The 20,072-nt window shown below is 42.4% G+C and overlaps 1 protein-coding gene across 1 annotated transcript in view; it reads right to left on the bottom strand.

Annotated features, from left to right (window-relative positions):
* Positions 1-4,084: 4,084 nt before the first annotated feature.
* CMTM8 (CKLF like MARVEL transmembrane domain containing 8) overlaps positions 4,085-20,072 on the bottom strand; it is a 58,699-nt gene continuing 42,711 nt past the window's right edge. Inside the window, exons 2-4 of the mRNA XM_031940258.1 lie at positions 13,445-13,618; positions 8,462-8,578; positions 4,085-6,436 (exon numbers count right to left, since the gene is read on the bottom strand). Of these exons, the coding sequence (XP_031796118.1) occupies positions 6,353-6,436; positions 8,462-8,578; positions 13,445-13,618 (375 nt within the window). The 3' untranslated portion in view covers positions 4,085-6,352. The remainder of the gene's footprint in view (positions 6,437-8,461; positions 8,579-13,444; positions 13,619-20,072) is intronic.

Here is a 20,072-nt window from a genome sequence, read left to right as displayed (position 1 = left end):
CTTGCCAAATTTGAACTCAGGTCCTCCTGGTTTCAGGGCTAGTGCTCTATCTACTGCACCATCTAGCTGCCTTTATTTTCAAATCTTCAATCGATCCTGGTATGAAATGGGTTGGGGTTTTATTCTGGGGTTCTTATTGTCACAAAGACAAAGTTGCTTTCCTTCCAAACTCAAACCAGAAGTAATTCACAGCCCCCTTTGAAGAATGGAAAAAGTTATTGGAGAATCACAAGATAAATGCTTTAGTCACCTAAATGCCCACACTGCTGAAAAGTATTCATGAACCTTGCCTCTCAGCATTCAAAAGAGGAAATTCTGATTTCCTTTCAGTTAAAAATAAGTGCCTATTTCCCTGTGTGGCTTTGTAGTGCACAAAGCGAGAGCCCGCAGAGATAGACCGAAGCATAGAGTCAGCCATCACTTTCAAAACTAAGCCTACGGTCTTCTGGGGCATGGATCGTTCCCAGACAGATCTAGAAGCTGGGCTGTGCACAGGACAATCCCCACTGGGGGTTACTGTGTCACTGGCCAACGTTTCCTCAAGCGTCCCTCCAAGCACGTGTGTGCCCACTGCACCCAGACCCACTCCAGGAAAGTGAGACACAGCTTCTGTCTAGGACAGCTCAGTGTGCAGCCCCACAAAGGCCCACAGGTCCAAGCTGAGGGTTTGAGTGGTTTGCCAAATTTTGGGGTCCATTGGCTTTGGTGGGCTGTTTCCTCTTGCAAAAAAAGGAGAAGTGCCTGGAACAGGAAGGAGAAAAAGAAAGATTCAGCAGTTATGGGGATCATAGGGTCTCAGAACCAGAAAAATCCTTAGAGACGGGTCAAGGACCGTAGAAAGGGCAGTAATTGGGAATTTCCAAGATTTACAACCAGATTTGCATCTCTTTTTTCTTCACCTCTCTAGGCCTCAGTTTACTTGTCTGTAAAATAGACAAGATCTATCCTGAGACTCCTTCCCACTCATAAGCTACTATGCTGTGATCCGACAGATAAATCCCCTAGTCATCTTCCAGTCAGGGAGCTGAGGAGGGAAGCAGCTCCTCCAACACCCCACCCCTAGTCCGGGGCAGAGCCAGGCCAAATCCAGCTCTCTGACTCCCAGGTCACTGTACCACACCACTTCCAACACAGCTTGTCCTAAAATGCCCTTCAGTCAGGCGTGTCCAAAGAGGGGGGGACCAACATTCAGCAGCCTCAGCACTTGTTCCTCCTTTGACCCGGCCCACTAGAACCTAATGCTTTCCCATGGAGACCTGTGGGAGTGCATGTGGCAGCAGGGTACAATTTGTCTCTCACAGGGAATAAAGGGAACATGACTAGGATCTTGTAGAGACACGTTAACTAACAGGAAGGATCAACTTTGCCCAGAACCCTGGTTTAAGTTTTGCTGTTCCATCAGAGCCGATGATATTCCCGTGTTCTTAAAGAAATGGGGAAAATGGGGGGCACTCTGACACATTCCCACTGAGGGCACTGACCCCACAAAATCACTTCCCCCAAGTCAGTATCAGGGGGTTTTGTTGCCCCTTCTCTTAATTTTGCTGATAACAGTATCACAGAATCACAGGGCATTTAGTTCCTCCATGATCTGGCTCCTGCCTACCTTCCCAGGCTGATTTTGTATTCCTCAGTTCTATTCAGGTCACACTGATTTGCTAGTTATCTGCAATCTAGGACATCCCATCTCCACATGTCTGGAACGTGCTTCTTCTCCTTGTGTTCACCTAAGAAAATCTCACCCTTTCTTCTAGTTTAGCTGCCATCTGCTCCACGAAGCCCTTGCTGATGTAGCCTATTGTTAATGTTTTCTTCCCTTAAAAATATTCTTTTGGGGGCAGCTAGTTGGTGCAGTGGATAGAGCACCAGTCCTGAAGTCAGGAGGACCTGAGTTCAAATCTGGTCTCAGACACTTAACACTTCCTAGCTGTGTGACCCTGGGCAAGTCACTTCCCCCAATTGCCTCAGCAAAAAATAAAATAAAATAAAATAAAATAAATATATACTCTTTTTCTACATGCCTTTACTGTCCCCTAGTAGAATGTAAATTCAAGGGCAAAGAGTGCTTGGTGGAGGCAACCAGATGGAGCAGTGGATAGAGAGGTGCACAAAGGATCAGGAAGACCTGAATTCAAATCCATCCTGAGACACTTACTAGCAGTGTGTTGGCTTTGGTTTCCATGACTGTAAAATGGAAATTATAAAACACCTACTTTGCAGGGGGGTTGCAAGTATTAAATGAATTAATATTGGTAAAAAGCATTTAGCACAGGGACCGCTACATAGTAGGAACTTATAATACTTATTTCCCTCACTCGTAGTTGCCTTGTCCTTGTAACCCTGCACTTTGCTTAATAAGTGTTGAATTGACTTGAACTTTGGAGTGCTAAGGGACCATGGAGATTATCTAGGTCAGGGACCGTTAACTTTTTCAATGTCTTGGAGCCCTTTGGTGTGGGACTAGCTGGACTTCTTCTCAGAGTGTTTGTAAATAAATGCTTTCAGCTGACACTTAGTGAAAATGAAGATCTTGTTTGTTTTTCCCATGCAAGTTCTCAGACTCTTAACTATCCACAGATCCCGGGTTAAACCCCCCAAGCTTAGCCAATTCTCTCACTTTTTCTGAGGCAAACGGAGGCCCAGAGGCACCGACTAGCCTTATACAAATTCCTGGAAATATATCACATTTGACTCCCTGGCCTCGGACCTCAAGCATGATGACTCTACAGGAGGCCGAGCAGCCCGGGTCCTGGAGACAAAGTTCTCACCCCCCTTGGCTACTCATTCACTTTGGTTTAGTGGTTGTTCCACTTGAAGAGACAGCCTTAGTTTGTGTGTGTGTGAATGTGTGTGGGGAGGGGAGGCCAGAAGGGTCTGTGGGGAGGAGGCTTCTCAAGCAAAGGCACCCCAGACATGTCCGGCAGATTTCAGTAATAGGAATACCTGAGGAATTATATTTAATTTTTGCACTTACATTCAGTCATGCCGGATATTATTTTTATTCGTAATTAAACAAAAACAATCTTAAGCATAATACAACAAACCATATCTTGAAACTAAAAGGGAGAACATGCCATTAAAGTCAAAGACAAAGCTACTGTTTGTTTTTGTCTATGGGTTGATTCTTAAAAAGACATTGGGGTGGACCTGAGACCCTCCTGGTTTGTTGGATTCTGTGAAAGGAACACAAATCCCTGCTTTCCCAATTCTTCTGTTTCTTCCGATAGACGATTCTTTTTAAAAGATTATCTTTAGAGACATCTACTTTTTCTTTCGCGTATTTTATTTGTAATGTCTACTTATCAAGGGGGATCTCTCTTTCTGATTTTGCCAATGTTATGAAAGGTGATTTCCCCCTTTGATTGTTGTCAAGCTGTATTGTCATCCATTTTTCCCATTTCCTCCTTTCACACTGTCTCCTCTCAAGTCCCAAGAAATCTTTGATAAAGTGTTTGTCTTTGGTCTAAAAGAGATACCCAAATGACCATTCTTTTTGATAACATGTTGGCCTTGTTAATATTAAATTAATAATAAAACGATTAAATTGTCTCCCCCAAAAGGTTACCTTTATTTCATCTTCACAACAACCCATAAGAGGCAGTGTGGGATAGTGGCTAGAACACTGGACTTGTTTCAGGAAGCCCTAAGTCTGGATCCTCTCAGATACTTATTAGCTTTGTGACTTTACCTTCAGAGACTATGTCTCTAGCTATAAAATGGGGATAATAATGAGAGCACCAACCTCACAGGGTTGTTATGAGGATCCAGTGAGATAATGTTTGTAAGGTGCTTTGAGAATGTTAGAGCACTGAGTTAATGAGTTTTATCATTAGGTAGTACAAGGATTATTATGGTCATTTCATAGATACCTGGGCTAAGGCTAAGCCGAAGTCACACAGCAAGGGGCCTGACTGGAGTTCAAGTCTGAACTCCAATGGTCAAATCCCCTGTAGATGTAGTAATTACTTAGGCAGTCATCATTTGGCCCTCGGGAGGCCCTTATGACTGACCAGCTCCAATCCCCTGCTATTTAACATAGACTGAGTTTTCCTTACTGTAGGTGCCCTTCCTTTTTTGTATCCCCAGTGGTACATCGTAGGTGCTTTAAAAGTACTGCATGATGGCTTGCCTGAATTCCCATTTCAGATGGAAAACTCTGAGGGCAGAGATTATATTTCCTTTAAAACATCCAGCTCTATTCAGCCCTATTTTAAAGAGGGCTTTAAAAATATATTGGCAATGAGACTAATTAGATCTTGCCTGATGGCACTTTATCATTTCTATAGGACAACAGGAGAATATAACAGAATATAAGCCAACCAGCCATGCTGAGCCAGTGAGAAGCAGGGGCCCATACACAGGAGGGAAATTAAGGTGGGAAATGAGTTCGAGGATTGTTGTTCACCTTTCACCTTCAAAGAGGACCGATGACATCATGAGGATGATACCTTGACATGTGGAGAAACATTACTATAGGAATTTTTTCCCATCCTTTTCCTGGATCTCCTGGCTAATGTTCTGACATAATTTAGTAAAACAAAGGAAGCAAGGTGACATAATAAGGAGAGTGTTAGACCTGAAGTCAGGAAAACATGAGTTCAAATCTGGCCTTGGTTTCTTCCCAGTTGTATAAACTCTGGGAAAGTTACCTAACCTTTCAGCCTCAATTTCCTTAAATGGAAAATCAAGATCATATTAATACCTGCATCAGAGTTGGTTGTGAGATCTAGATAACATTGATACAGCCCTAAAGAAATTTTACCAAGTTCATCCTTATTCAACAAGTGTATTCAAAGACACCCTGGATCTGCTTGTCCTAAATTAGCAGATTTTGGAAAGGACTCTGGCTCCCTTTGCAGTCCTGGGGATAAAACAGGGTGAGCCCAGGTGCTGTGGGCAACTGGAATCAGCCTGCAGATGTGGAGTGATTTCCTGGGCCTTTGAGGGTGTTGCTGATTGAAGACGGAGACCCTGGTGGCAACAGAACAGATGAGCACAGTTCCCTTTGTATTCTGTGTACATGTGTGTGATTCCTAGCGATTTGGGAGCCATAAACCTGGTTATTAGCCCAAAGGATCATGGTTTTTTAAGCCCAAGTTGAGCTGGCAACTTTCCCCTGTGTGGGTTTGCTGTGAAACATTCAGTGACGGCTGTGGCCAATGAGGATGGGGGTTACTTCTATGTCCACAGCAGTGTCGTTATTAGTCAATTTGGGGTTGAGAGAAGGGAGTGGGCATTCTGTGGGGGGAGAAGGATCCCATCCTGGGACATATTCAAGTCGCTGAAGGCCTGCCTCCTGCCAAAGAGAGAGAGCTACTTGGGTGGGGGAAGGCTGATGCCAAAGAGAGGATGGATGTTCTGAAGCTGGTGAGTCCTTCTACTGGAGGCAGAGTCAGAAGGATGGGGGGTTCACATGACTGGAACTGAGGTCCCCCACCTCACCTGGGGGGCGTCAAGCCTGGATCTCCCAACTGTAGTTATGGTCCTATTCCAGGGATGGTCCAAAAGCTTACCAGTTCTAGAAGACAGATCTCTGAAGACCCCGTATTTTCCTGTCATTTGGCTTGGTTTTGCCATTTTAAATTATATTCCATTGAATGAATTCCCTTTGACAGATTTTCAAAACACATAGGACAGTGGTGCCAAACTTAAATTGTAGATAAAGACCCCTATGGAGTACATACTGACTTAGAAAAGCATAATTTTAATATTATCTGTGTTCTGTTGTATTTTAATGCATTTTCTGAAGCATTTTGGAATTAATATTTCATCTGATTTAGCCAGCCCTTTCACATCTCTGTTGTAGAACACAGGAGCCTGAAGGCAGTGACTGTAAGTGTACAGGTGATGAGTTAATCCCCTAAACTTGCTCTGCTAATCCAGGTAGCTTTCTCCTAAATAATCTTGCAAGCACTCAACGTCCCATGGAGCGACATGCTTTGGTTGTAATGAAAAGACTCGATTTTCTTCCATGTATCCCCAAAACTCAGACACTGAAGTTTATGGATGATTTTCAAACATTTAATCAAAAAAAAAAAAAAAAAAAAGTCTGGCATTTTAAAGGTTAGATTTACAAAGTGGATGTGTTCTTAACATTAGCAATTCTTACTTATCGTCTAAGAAAAAATAGGATTTACAAAGTTTGTAACAATGTACTGAAAAGGTTTTGTCCTAAGGGTTTACAGTGTTTTGTAAACAAATATCCAGTTTACTTGCAACTGACCATAGCGACCACAATGGGATTAAGTGTACAAAAACACGCCAAAAACACAGTTCTCTGGAAATGTACATGCTACTCGTGGCGGCTTTTACAGCAATGTTCTTTCAATTAAAATCATCGTCGAAATGGCGATCACTGTGTGGTCCGGGATCTCCACGACAGAAAGCTGAAATACGTGTTCCCAGCATAGCAGATGGTGACCACAAAGGCAAAGAACTGTGGGAGAGGAAACAGATTAGAGTGAGGTGTGATGGAACATCCTAATTCATGAATTTAAGGATCTGCCCTTCCTGGACTCGCACATTAGCACTATGATCTAATCAGAAACGACTTTCTCCATTCAAGTCTGATTTCACTGTCTATTTCTGCCAGCTTCAGTCTTGCTTTGGGAAGAGCGAGACCATGGGTAATTATGCAGCAAATGGTCAGAGAAGGTGGGGCCCATCTCCTGATCTACAGCTGGCCATTGGACCTAGATGGCCCTGGAGGGGAAAGTGAGGCAGGTGACCTTGCCCAGCCCTCCCTCGAAGGACAAACAACAATTTCTGTGGGTGGGAGTAGGAGCTGCAGTGCTGGCAACAAAACTGGTCAGTTATTTCTTTCCTTTTTCTTCTTTCCCTTCCTTCCCTTCTCTATGTCCACATAGGACACATACAAACCTCTACCTGCAGGTGCTCTGCTCAAAGAAATGTAAATTTTTTTTTTTGATTGCGGCAATCTCCTGAGATATCTTGGGGTAAACCAGCTAGATTTCTTTCTTAAGGATTAGGTCTTGAATCCAAATCACTCAGACTCTCATTGATTGGCCAACAATAGGTCCCAAGTCAAACCTCAGTTGGTCACTGTTTGGTCCCAACTGACTCAAAGTGAACATAAATAGTAATTGTTTCTATTTTGGCCAGAAAACCCTCCCCCTCTCAGATTGATTTTTTTTGACTAGGTAAAAGAGGCCATTCTCTTCCTCATTTCTTAGCTAGCTTTCATCATTGATTGGGTGTTGCCCCAGTCAGAGAGGTCAAAGAGACCTGTGGAAAAGCTTAGCTTAAAAAAGTCAAAGTCTCCCATTGCATCCAGGGCCATTTCCGGTCATCCTGATCTATGTCTGGCCACTGGACCCAGAGGGCTCTCGAGGGAAATGTGACCTTGCACTGCCTTCTCTCACTTAAATCCAATTCACTTTCATGTCACGGCATTACCTCCCTGTTGTCATGCTCTTCAAGAACAAATAAATTTTATCTATCATGTTATTTCACTTTCCTCATCTGTAAAATGGGGATAATAAAACTGCATCATAGGGCTTGTCTTGAGGCTTATGAACCCTTTGTAAAGGCAAGATCAAATACTGTGGGCATTTTTATCCCCATCTTTCAGGTGAGGAAACAGAATAAAATGACTCATAGGCCCTGAATAAATGTTTATTGATTGCTCAAGGTCACACAGTAAGTGGCAGATCCAGGATGTGAAACCCGGTTTCCAAACCCCCCCAGTGTTCTTTCCACTGCACTTCAGCTGCCTACAAAAACAAATGTAATCAACCGAGTTTTGCAAAATTTGGCTCCAATGGGGATCACAGATTTCCTGGAGAGCTCTTTCTTCATATGAGACAAAGTTTAACAAGAAGAAAGTCCACATTTTAAACTTTACAGTCAGTTTTCTCATATGTCTCGGGATGTCTTCTCTATCTCTGATCTGTAGTGTGGCTCCCACACACTGCTGTTGATTCCCAGAGGTCTGCTGGCAAGGACCACAGCCGTAGCTTAAATATAGAGGGGTCTGGAATCACTTTCCTCCTCATCTGTCTCCTGCCTTCCCAGGTTCTTTCAAGTCCCAGCTAAAATCCCATCATTTAAGGAATCCTCTCCCAAGCCCTCTTAATTCTAGCTTTGTCCTTCTCTTATTTGCTCTTTATCCTGTACAGATTTGTTTGCATGCTCTCTTCCCTATTTGATTGTAAGTTCCTCAAGAGCAGGACCTGTTATTTGCCTCTTTTTGTATCTCAAGCATTTAGCCCAGTTTCTGGCTTTTTGCTGTTCATTTTTAGTCATGTCTCTTTGTGACCCCATGGACCATAACCCACAGCCCTGTTATCCTCCACTGTCTCCCAAAGTCTGTCCAAACACATTAATAAATGCTTTTTGACTGGCTTTGGTCCTCACGAGCAGGGCTACAGGGAATGGGTGGGGAGGGGACAGAAGCTCTGTGCACTGTTTCGAGTGTCAGAGACGGAGAAAGCTTACTTACCGAGGAGGCGGCCCAGCTGTTGTAATTGTGGCTGTCCCTCTCTTTGGTAACCGAGGAAGCGTCTACGATGGCGGCAATAAGGTACAAAACAAAGGCACTTCCATTAAAGCAGAGGCCCTGTGTGAGACAAAGCAGAGGAGGGATCAGGAGCATATGGTCTTCAGGTGAACATGATGAACACTTAGAAAGCGCTGACAGAACGTAAGCTCCTGGAGGGTGGGGCCTGGCCCCACAATTTTATTTCACAGATGAAGAGCGGAGGCCCAGGGGATGAGCCGCTGCCACAGTCAAGAGTGAACCAAGATCCTCTGGCTCCAGAGTCAACATTCCTTCCCCTGTATCACTGCCTACTATTCTCCAGACCCTCATTAATTTCATCTATTCGGTCTTTCTTGTGAGGCAGCGGTCAGAACAACAGAGGCGGAATATGAACCTAGGTCTTGTACCTGCAAGCTTAGTGTGCTTTCCACCTCAGCTCCTAACATCTCCTTCAGTGAGCCTCCCTTAGGAATTAACAGTAGAGACTTCCATTTCATCCAGGGCACCCAATTTTTAAGCAGACAGGAAGACTTGTATGGACTGATTGAGCAGGAAAGGAGAAACAGGAGAACAGTAGACACAATGTTGGGCTGCTGCCAAACTCATAATTGACAGTGACCTATCTTGGTCCCAAAAAGAAGACCCATGTCTATTTTTTTTCAGCAGGGAAATGAGGAATTATGGTTGGAAAATGCTGCATAGATTGTCAGACAGTTGTTTGCTCACATTTTTGTTTTGAGGAATGATTCAATTTTTTTGGAGGGGGGCGAATGGTATGATGGGAAATGAGTATGTTGGAAAAAAGACAAGACAGCTGAGGAAGAAGCTATTAACCAACTTCTGATGGTGAGATCACAGACTAATATGCCAAATGAGCCACAGTTTTTGAACTTAGCCAATGTTTTGCTTGACTTTGCTTATGTGTTACAAAGATTCTCTCCTTCCCTTCTTTCTTCCCTCCCTCCCTCCCTCTCCAGAAGATGAGATGAAAGGGGAAAAAAACCAAATTCTTGTTAATTGAAAAAAAATTAATTTACAAATGGCAGAAGAAGCATTGATTAGGAAAAAATAAGCAGAATCTTTAATCATAATAGGAGTGTCAGAGAGAAGTTAATAAGGGACATGAAATAATGGGGAAAAGTCAAAGCAATCACCAGCTTCCTGAGGACTCGCTTCCTGAGGTAGTATTGTACCAGACAAATGACTCCTGTTAAGTTACCATCTGTTTCTGAAATCAACTTTCCTGTACTTAGGAGCTTCAATCAGCTTTAGAGCTGAAAGGAAGCTCTGCCTGAGGAAAATCCTTTGGAGCAAGAACCACCATTGTTGGTCCCACAATTTTCTGAGCTGGAGGCCTGGAGAGCTTAGAAAAGGCCTGCCTATTTCACAGATAAGCAATGCATTATGAACAAAAAAGGAAAAGTGGAAATGGAAGGGGGTGGGGAGAACCAGGTGTCTTAGAAATAGAGCTAGTTCCAGTTCTGTGCAGGAAAAAGCTGAGTTCCCAGAAGGGGATCAATATATATGGAATGTGCAGACATTAGCAGAGTCTACATGTGGATTATTGGTTTTGCTGAACCATTTCCCCCTCTATTCTTTATGGCCATTTGTTTCATGGGAAGGCTGACTCAGGAAGGAAAATGTGGGAATCTACATGGAAATCAAGGCAATATAAAAACTAAAAGTATCTGTAGAAAGATGAAAAGATAGGATGATTTCCCCAGTCAGCAGCTTATAGACTTTCCATGTTTGGTTAAAGGATTGTTCTTTTTAATACCCTCCTGTGCTGAGAGAGGCCTTCCAACTCTAGTCCAGAGTCTGAGAAGTCATGCTGACTTTTCAGTTCAATTCAATCCCATATTTATTGTGTACTTCCTGCACACCAGGAACTGTCCTAGGTGCTGAGGATCTAAGGACAAAAGTGGCTATACTCTGGGGGTCCTACGGAGGGAGAGGAGGCAAATACAAATTAATACAAAGTAATTTCAAGGAAGGCTGGACCTTGAAGGAAATGAGGAATTCCAAGAAGTAAAAGTTAGGGTGGGGAAGGCATTCCTGGCTCGGAGCATACATTACATTACAAACGGATCGAGTCCGAGTTGGGCTGTCATGTCCGGGGAGCAAAAGTCACTCAAAAGGATTTATTGACTAGAGTAGAGTCCAGGCAGTTACTCACAACAGAAGAGTATTTTCCCCTGTGGTTGGTCTGCATAACTGGTACATGCTCCCCAATCAGTGCTATGTTGTGGGAAGGCAGAGTTGCTAGCCCTGGCTCGTTTTGGTTGGCATCTGGGAGGGCAGACGCAGCACCTGGATTCACAAGAGGCTGGGCCTGCTGACAACAAATGAGATCGGGGAAACAAGCACAAAGCCATTGGGTTTGCCAAGCTAAGAGGCTCATCAAGATGGCGGGTCTGTCAGCAGAGCATCCTGCTCAGGACGGAGCCAGGAGCTCAGTGGCCAGGAGGGTGGATATTGCTTTGTCTACACAATGTGGCTGGAGGGGGTCTGGAGTAGCGCATTTATCACAGAGAGGTTGGGAGTCCGAATGAGAGTGGGGCACAAGCCTGAGCCACAGATGAAGCGTTCTATAAGTGAGAAACAGCCGAGTTTCCTTCGCAAAGGGTGACACGAGGGACTGGTTTTAGGGCATCTTACCCAGGTCTAGTCAGAGATATTCTACCGACTCTGTAAGGTTGGGCACCGTCTGAACTTTGGGGGCACTCACTTCCCTCATTTAAAAAGGAACCACTAATTTGTGCCACGGACTACCACCAATGGACAAGACTGACTCATGGACCTTGGGAAAACAGGAAGTGCTTTGGACTTGGCAGTCGGAGGACCAGGGTTCCAACCTCAACTGTAGCATTCACTCCCTGTGTAATCATGGGATAGTGCCCACCACCAGGCCTCGAATGGCATAGAGCAGCCAATCGCTCCAGAGCCTCAAAGGGGACGGTGAAGTCAGAGTTGTTGCTGCGGGTGACCTTGACCCTCTCTAGCCTGGGAAGTGGACGAGAGGAATAAGTCATTTCCAATGAGCTCCAATTCTCTTCTTCGACAGTGTTTTGTGTGTGGGGATGGCTGGAGATAAAGGGACGCCCAGGTCACCAGGCACCTGAGGGACCAGCAGAGAGACACGAGTACTCTCCCTTCTTTGGGAAGGGAACTGACTTCAGTTCTTTCTCTGGCCTCGGCACTAATGTCAGCCATGTCCCGAGTCTTCTAACGACAGTACTGTGACATCTAACAGGGTCAAGGTGACCTGGTTTCATTTCACTTTGCCAGGAGGGAAGGCTTTCAAGTGTGGAGGCCATTGAGGAGTTCTAGGAACCATTTTTTCCCCAGAGCCAATTGGGGTTAAGTGACTTGCCCAGGGTCTCACAGTCAGGACATGCTAAGTGTCTGAGGCCAGATTTGAACTCAGGTCCTCCTGACTTCAGGACTGGTGCTCTATCCACTGCACCATCCAGCTGCCCCTCCAGTAACATTTCTAAAAAGCAACTGTTAGTCTGTCTACCTACTTTCCTATGTATCCAACGTGTGTGTGTGAGAGAGAGTGAGAGACAGAGACAGAGAGAGAGAGACAGAGAGACAAAGAGAGAGAGAGAGACAGAGAGAGAGAAAGAGAGAGAGTGAGAGAGACAGAGACAGAGAGAGAGACGGAGAGACAGAGAGAGACAGAGAGCGAGAGAGAGAGAGGGAGAAAGAGAGAGAGAGAGCACTTGCGCCCGAGTGCGCTTAAGGTTCCAATTTAGGATACCAGTTTAACGTTATGGGCTGCCTGGGGTGAGACCAAGGCTTTGCTGGGGAAAGAACAGTCGCAAATGATATTTACAGTTTGCATGGGGGCAGAGTCCTTGTGGAAGTCCTACTGTGCAAGAAAATCCTCTTAGAACAGGGCTTTCTAACCATTTTATGTTACATGCTTCTTGGCAATCTGGCGAAACTTAGGAATCAGGAATCACTGTTCAGGATAATGTTTTTAAATGCACAAAATAAATAGGATTGCAAAGGAAACCAGTTACAGTAAAATAAAGAGGTAATTTTCCCACTGAAATCCACAAACTTTCTGACATCTCTCCCCTTGGTGGTTCATGGATCCCAGGATAAAAACCCCTAATCAGGGGGAGAAAGTGTCATGGAAGAGGAGAGGTCTGGGGGAGGGCTTTCCAGCAAGTTATCTAGCCAGTTAGGCGGGGCTGGGCCATCAAACACTGGGGAACCGGCTTTACCCTCATGGTTCCCTGGCAAGATTGAAGTGCTTGTATCTTATGACCCAAAGGTTGTTCTACTGGGAAGGTGCCAATCCTACCTGTTAATCCCCTGCAGCAATGAGGTCTGCACACTGAGGGACAGACTCTCCCCTCCACAGCCTGGAGGTATGACCCAGTGATCTCCATGGCCCTTCAAATGGGGGGACTCCTGCAATAGCCGAGGTTCTAAGAGCAGCAGCAGCTGGTGGGGGGGGGGGAGCCTTTGGAGGACCTTGGAATGGAAGCTTCTGGTGGGTGTATACACACACACACACACACACACACACACTTACTCTCTCTGTGTCTCTCTCTTTGTCTGTCTGTCTCTCTTTCCCTTTGTGTGTGTGTCTCTCTCTTTGTGTCTGTCTGTCTGTCTCTGTCTGTCTGTCTCTCACCCCTCTTGTTAGCCTAGTGTCAGGGAACTAGGGAGGCCGACTCTGAATGGAGATTCAGCTTCAATGAGTCAGGAAGCATTTATGAGCACTTCCCACACGCAGGGCGCAGCACCAAGTGCGGGGGTAACGAAGAACAGCCAATAACTGTCCTAGCCCTCGAGGAGCTCAGTCTGACAGGGAGACAACACGCTAACAACTCTGAACAAACAAGCTAAAGATGGGAGCTGCTTCAGCGCCAGGGCGCAAAGGGGAAACGGTGAGAAAATAAAATAAGAAGGAATGTGCTTTCTTACCACTGTGGTCCATGGCACCTGGGGGATCCTGGTGTAGGTCATGGTCATGTAGATGATTAAGAAGAAGACCGTCAGGACCCAGTAAAATACTGCAACGAACATCACCCAGCCAAAGGCAGGGACCCGGAAATACTCTGTCCCAGCGATCAGTGTCCATACCAGCAGACCAAAAACCTAGAGACGGTGGAATGGAAAAGGGGGATGGGCAGGAAGAAAAAGAGGAAAACAAGAAAGGAGGGAGAGAGGGGAAAGGGGATGTAGATGAGGGGAAGGGAAGAGAAGAGGAGAGGAAGGGAAAGGGATTGAGAAGAGAGGAGAGAAAAGCAAAGAAGAGAAGAAGGGAGAAAGGCGAAAGAAGAGAATACAAGTAGGAAGAGAGGAATGGAAAGGGGTTGGGAAGAGAGGAGAGAAAAAGAGAGAAAGGGAACAAGAGGAGGGGGAAGCAAATCATTATTCCAGAGTCCCCAAAATTATGCCCAAAGGGCAGCCAAACTATGCCCATCCATTTTTTTTAATTAAAGCTTTTTATTTTTCAAAGTATATGCATGGATAATTCTGAAACATTAGCCCTTGCAAAACCTTGTATTCCAGCTTTCCCCCTCTTCTTCCACCCCCTCCCCTAGATGGCAAATGCGCCAATATATGTTAAACATGGTAGAAATACATGTTAAATCCAATACATGTATACATATTTGTACAATTACCTTGCCGAACAAGAAAAATCAAATCAAACCAGAAAAAAATGAAGAAAACAAAATGCAAGCAAAGAATAACAAAAAGAGTCAGAATGCTATGTTGTGGTCCACACTCAGTCCCCACAGCCTCTCTCTGGGTATAGACGGCTCTCTTCATCACAAGATCATTGGAGCTGGTATCAATCATCTCATTGTTGGAAAGAGTCACGTCCATCAGAACTGATCACTGTATAATATTGATGTTGCTGTGTACAATGATCTGGTTCTGCTCACTTCCCTCAGCATCAGTTCCTGTAAATCTCTCCAGGATTCTCTAAAATCATCCTGCTGATTCTTTCTTACAGAACAATATTCCATAACACTCATAGACCATCACTCATTCAGCCATTCCCCAACTAATGGGCAGCCACTCAGTTTCCAGTTTCTTGCCACTACAAAAAGGGCTGCCACAAGCATTTTTGGTACCTATCCTTTGATCCAAAAAAAACAACTACTAGTCTGTATCCCAAAGAGATCGTAAAAATGAGAAAGGATTCCACATGTACAGAAATATTTACAACAGCTCTTTTTGTAGCAGCAAAGAGTTGGAACTTGAGGGGAATCCATCAGCCGGGGAATGACTGAACAAGTTGTGCTATGGAATGTAATGGAATATTATTATTCTATAAGAAATGTTGAACAGGCAGATTTCAGAAAAACCTGGAAAGACTTGCATGAATTGATACCCAGTGAAAGGAGCAAAACCAGGAGAACATCATATACGGTAACAAGAAGACGGAGTGATGATCAACTATAATAGACTTAACCCTTCGGAGCAATACAGTGATTCAAGACAATTCTAATAGACTTGTGATGGAAAATGGCATCCATATTCAGAGAAAAAACTATAAAGATTGATGCAGATTGAAGCATACTAATTTCACTTTTTTTTTTTTTTTTTTTTTTTTTTTTTGCTTTTTTGTGTTTTTTTTCCCCCATTTTGTTCTGATTCTTCTTTCTTTACATGACTAATTTGGAAAAAGGTTTAAATTGATGGTACATGTCTTATCCATATCAGATTGCTTTCTTGGGAGGGGGATGTAAGTGAGAGAGGGAGAGAGAAAAATTTGGAACTCAAAATCTTACAAAAATGAATTGTTGAAAACTATTTTTACATGTAATTGGAAAAAATATTATTGAGGGAAAATATTGGTGATAAAAAATATTATCCACACCCAAAGAAAGAACTAGGGAGTCTGAAAGCCAATTGAAGCATACTATCTTCACTTAAAATTTTTTTTTTGTTTTTTATGCTTTTTCCCTTTTGTTATGATTTTTATTTCATAATGATTATTGTAGGAATATGACTAATATGTTTGACATGAATAAATGATCAGATTGTTTGCTGTCTTGGGGGAGGGAAAAGGGAAAAAAGAGAGGGAGAAAAAACTGGAACTCAAAATCTTTTTTAAAAAATTGAATAATAGGGGGAGCTAGGTGGTGCAGTAGATAGAGTCAGGAGGACCTGAGTTCAAATCTGGCCTCAGACACTTAACACTTCCTAGCTGTGTGATCCTGGGCAAGTCACTTAACCCCAATTGCCTCAGCAAAAAATAAAATAAAATAAAAATTGAATAATAGCTGTTTATTTTCAAAATCTATGCAAAGATAGTTTTCAGCCTTCACCCTTTCAAAATCTCATGTTCCAAATTTTTATCTCTCCCCCCATATTTTCTCTTAGATAGCAAGTAATCCAATATATGTTAAATATATACAATTCTTCTCTATGTGTTTCCGCATTTATCGTGTTGCACAAGAAAAATCAGATCAAAAAGGAAAAAAATGAGAAAGAAAAAAGCAAACAATAACAAAAAAATGAAAATATTATGCTGTGATCCACATTCAGTCCCCATTGTCCTCTCTCTGGATGCAGATGGCTCTCTCCATCACAAGTCTATTAGAATTGGCCTGAATCACCTCATTGTTGAAAAGAGCCATATTCATCAGAATTGATCATCACATAATCTTGTTGCTGCAGTATACAATGTTCTTGGTTCTACTCACTTTATTCAGCATCAGGAGCTCAAAATCTTTTTTTTTTTTATTAAAGCTGTTTATTTTCAAAACATGCATAAATATTTTTTACCATCCACCCTTGCAAAATCTTGTGTTCCAATTTTTTTTCCTTTTCTTCACCTTACCCCCTCCCCTAGATGGCAAGTAATCCAATAGATGTTAAACATATGCAATTCCTCTATACATATTTCCACAATTATTGTGCTGCACAAGAAAAATCAGATCAAAGGGGAAAAAATGAGAAAGAAAACAAAATGCAAGAAACAACAAAAAAGGTGAACACTCCAGTCCCCACAGTCCTTCTGGGGCAGATGGCTCTCTCCATCACAAGCCTACTGGAATTGGTATGAGTCATCCTGCTGGTCATTTCTTACTGAACAATAATATTCCATAACATTCATACACCACAACTTATTCAGCCATTCCCCACTGATGGGCAGCCACTCAGTCTCCAGTTTCTTGCCACTACAAAAAGGGCTGCCACAAACAGTTTTGCACTTGTGGGTCCCTTTCCCTCCTTTATCGTCTCTTTGGGATATAAGCCCAGTATAGACATTGCTGGATCAAAGGGTATGCACAGTTTGATAGCTCTGTGGGCACAGGAACTCAAAATCTTATAAAAGTAAATGTTGAAAATTATCTTTACATGTAATTGGAAAAAATACTATTAAGTGGGGGAAGAAGAGATCTGAATTAGAAGTGAAAAAGCTCTTAAACTAAAAATGAGCATAATAACAATAACATTAACAACAATGATGATGGGGATGACTGTGATTATGAAATGCCTCCTTAATGTCAGTGACATTAATTTGGGGTTGATGTTAAATTAAGAGTAAACACTGATAGAAGAGAATGGAAACCGATAATGATGACGGATAGGTTCTCCATAATCAGGGGCAGCTATGGAAACTCTTCCTCCCTGTCTGTCATACACACCATATTATGTGGGGTACACAGGAGGAACAATGCAGGAAGAGGGGATGGCGGTTTCAGAGTCAAGTCCAATGCTTTTGGACTACCATAGCAAACATGATGTCACCAGCCAACATACAGGGAATGGAGCTATTGTAAAAAGCTAGTACTGTGACTCGATATCGACACCTTCTTTCTTGACCAACGCCGTCCGTGAGACCAAATGAGTTCAAAGCTGTCCAAAGTTGCCCCACTTAGGATGTCCAGAAGTGAACAAAAATCAAGAGCAAAGAGGATTCAAACATGAAAATGGCCAAATGACCTTTCCCCTGACACATGGGACAAATTGAGCGTCTGACCCAACAGACTGTAGATTAAAGGAAAAGCTAAGATATTACTAGTTCTCAGTCTCCTTTGGACTTAATATATGACTTGGTGAGTGATGTGGACTTCAATTTTTCTGCTTTAATTTTCTTTGCTGTGACAAAAAAAAAAAACAAAAAAAAAAACAAGCTAAAACCAAAACTTGCCCCTTCCCCTTCTTCTCATAATGGTCACTATAGCCAGGAAAGTTGTATAAAACAACCATTCTTTTTGACTCTGGATTGGAACTATACCCTAAGTCATTACCAAAAAGAAAAAAAAAAATTACAGCCGCCTCCCCCAATCCAGGATACTAACAGAACACTGTGGAGCCTGGAAAAACTAGGAACAACCAAAATATTCAAGAGTTGGGGAAAGGCTGAAGAAAGGGAACATTTATCATACAATCTAGGGAAAAAAAAATAAGCATTTAAATAGCATCTACTATGTGGCTAAGTACTTTACAAATTTTATCTCACTTGATTATCACAACCACCTCAGGAGGTAGGTGCTAGTATTATCTCCATTTTACTGTTGAAGAAACTGAGGCAGACAGAGGTTCAGTGACTTGCCCACACAGCTAGTTGGGTTTGAACACAAGTCTTCTTTACTCCAGAATCACTGCTCTATCCAATGCACCACCTTGCTGCCTAACTACAATAACAAGTATAAGGAACACTAATAAATCAGGAAAGATTGATAGGAAATCAATCGTGTGACAAAGAAAGCAGAATCAGAAATCATATATACTCAGATTGCACCTATATAAAAAATATAATTCTTTGCGCAGACTACGATTTTACCAGTCTAGGGAACTTCCAGTGTGGAAATTGTTCTCACCAATGCAGATGAGCAAATCAACTATAATTTATGGTCTTAAAAAGTTACCTGGTAACTGCTAAAAAGTTAAGTGGTTTGCTCACAGTAATACTTTCAATGTATATGAGAAGGAAGTCTTGAATCCAGGTCTTTCTACTTCAAAGACCAGCCCTCTATCTATCACCTTGTCCCCTTGACCCTTACAAAATACACAAAATAGATGCAAAATCCAGGAATGAATGAACAAATATAACAAGAGGCTCTAAAGGGAGGGATTAACTGATAAATAACAGTTTGTTAAAGATCTTAAGTTTTGTCACTATTCATTCTGACTGTTCAAGACTCCATTTGGGGTTTTCTTGGCCAAAATATTGGAGGGCTTTGCTATTTTCTTCTCTAGCTCATTTTACAGATGAGGAAACTGAGGCAAACATAACTAGTAAAGTATTTGAAGTCACATTTGAATACAGGAGGACCCAGTACTTGGTTCCTTGAGTTAAATATATTTAATAATGGAAGAAGATTTTTTTTTTACTTTAGAGTTTATGTCTCTGTTTCAAATGAAAGTGCCCTTCATTGACTTAGCCAGACACCAGTTCAGGGAGTAAACTCTCCTTTCTCTAGTATTGAAGAAGTAAGCTGGGCTTCCTTGGCAGCCACCCATTATGATTCCCTACGCAAATCATCAACTGAGAATACAGCTGACCTTTTCAAGCCTCATCAAGAAATCTGTATCATTTTTCCCCCCACGGAGTGCCATGCCCAATCCCATCAAGGTCCAATATCTCTGATCAAACTGAATGTCGAGCGCACTTTTATAGATTGCCTGTCAGTTATGATGAATACGAAATGAAAAAAAAATCCCATTAGTGTAAATCTTGGAGTTTTCCAGGAATTACATTGGGCTTGTGCATCTTAACACCAGATAAATCGCATTGCCACTGCTGGAAACCAAAAAAATATATCTTCATTAAGCATCCTTTCTTTGGAGTTCTCACATAGTGTAAACTAAATAAGAAGATAAAAGCTTCCCACTCCACAGAAGGAAAAAATGGTTAATTATCCTCATAGAGAATGTAATCCTTGGGCCATCTAGTCTATTCCTCTACCTCTGGGTTTTTTTCCTCGAGATCTTTCCTAATGAAAACACCTAAGGATGAATGTTCAAAGGAATCAGATTAAAATGTCCTTAGCGACATTTGAGATTTAATACACTCTAAGGAGTTCTTGTCTATGTCTAATCTACATTCCTCTAGTTGCAATGGAAAACCCATTTTCCCTTATTTTAACATTTAACCAATAGATGACATTTACTTAACACTCTAAGATTTGCAAAGGATTTTAAACACTTGATGTTATCACCCTTATTACACAAATGAAAAAACAGTATGGGCAAAATTATATGACTTGACCAAGTACACACTCAGACTGAAAGCAGGAGTTGAATCTAGATTTGTTTGACTTTGAGTCAAGTACTTATCCACTGGGCTGTTCTGCCCCTAAATGAGTATAGATTTATAACATCCTCCAGATATTAACTCTGGACATAAAATGCCCTCCAATCATTAATCATTTTAAATAAGCGATTGATTTGGCTCCAGAGTGTAGTTGAAAGGTAAGTAAAGTTGGTTGCAATATAATTTAATTTTTAAGATTGTTCTGAAGCATTTTATTCATACTTTTTTTTTCTTACATCAAAGTGATAGTGTTTCTTGCCAGTAGCCAACTAGTACAGTACCCGCTCTTCTAACAAATCTGTACAATCAAACAAAGCAAAGAACAAA

The sequence above is a fragment of the Sarcophilus harrisii genome, chromosome 5 (assembly GCF_902635505.1).
Source record: "Sarcophilus harrisii chromosome 5, mSarHar1.11, whole genome shotgun sequence".
In the NCBI taxonomy this organism is placed as follows: Eukaryota; Metazoa; Chordata; class Mammalia; order Dasyuromorphia; family Dasyuridae; genus Sarcophilus; species Sarcophilus harrisii.
This window is presented reverse-complemented; position numbering and strand designations above follow the sequence as displayed.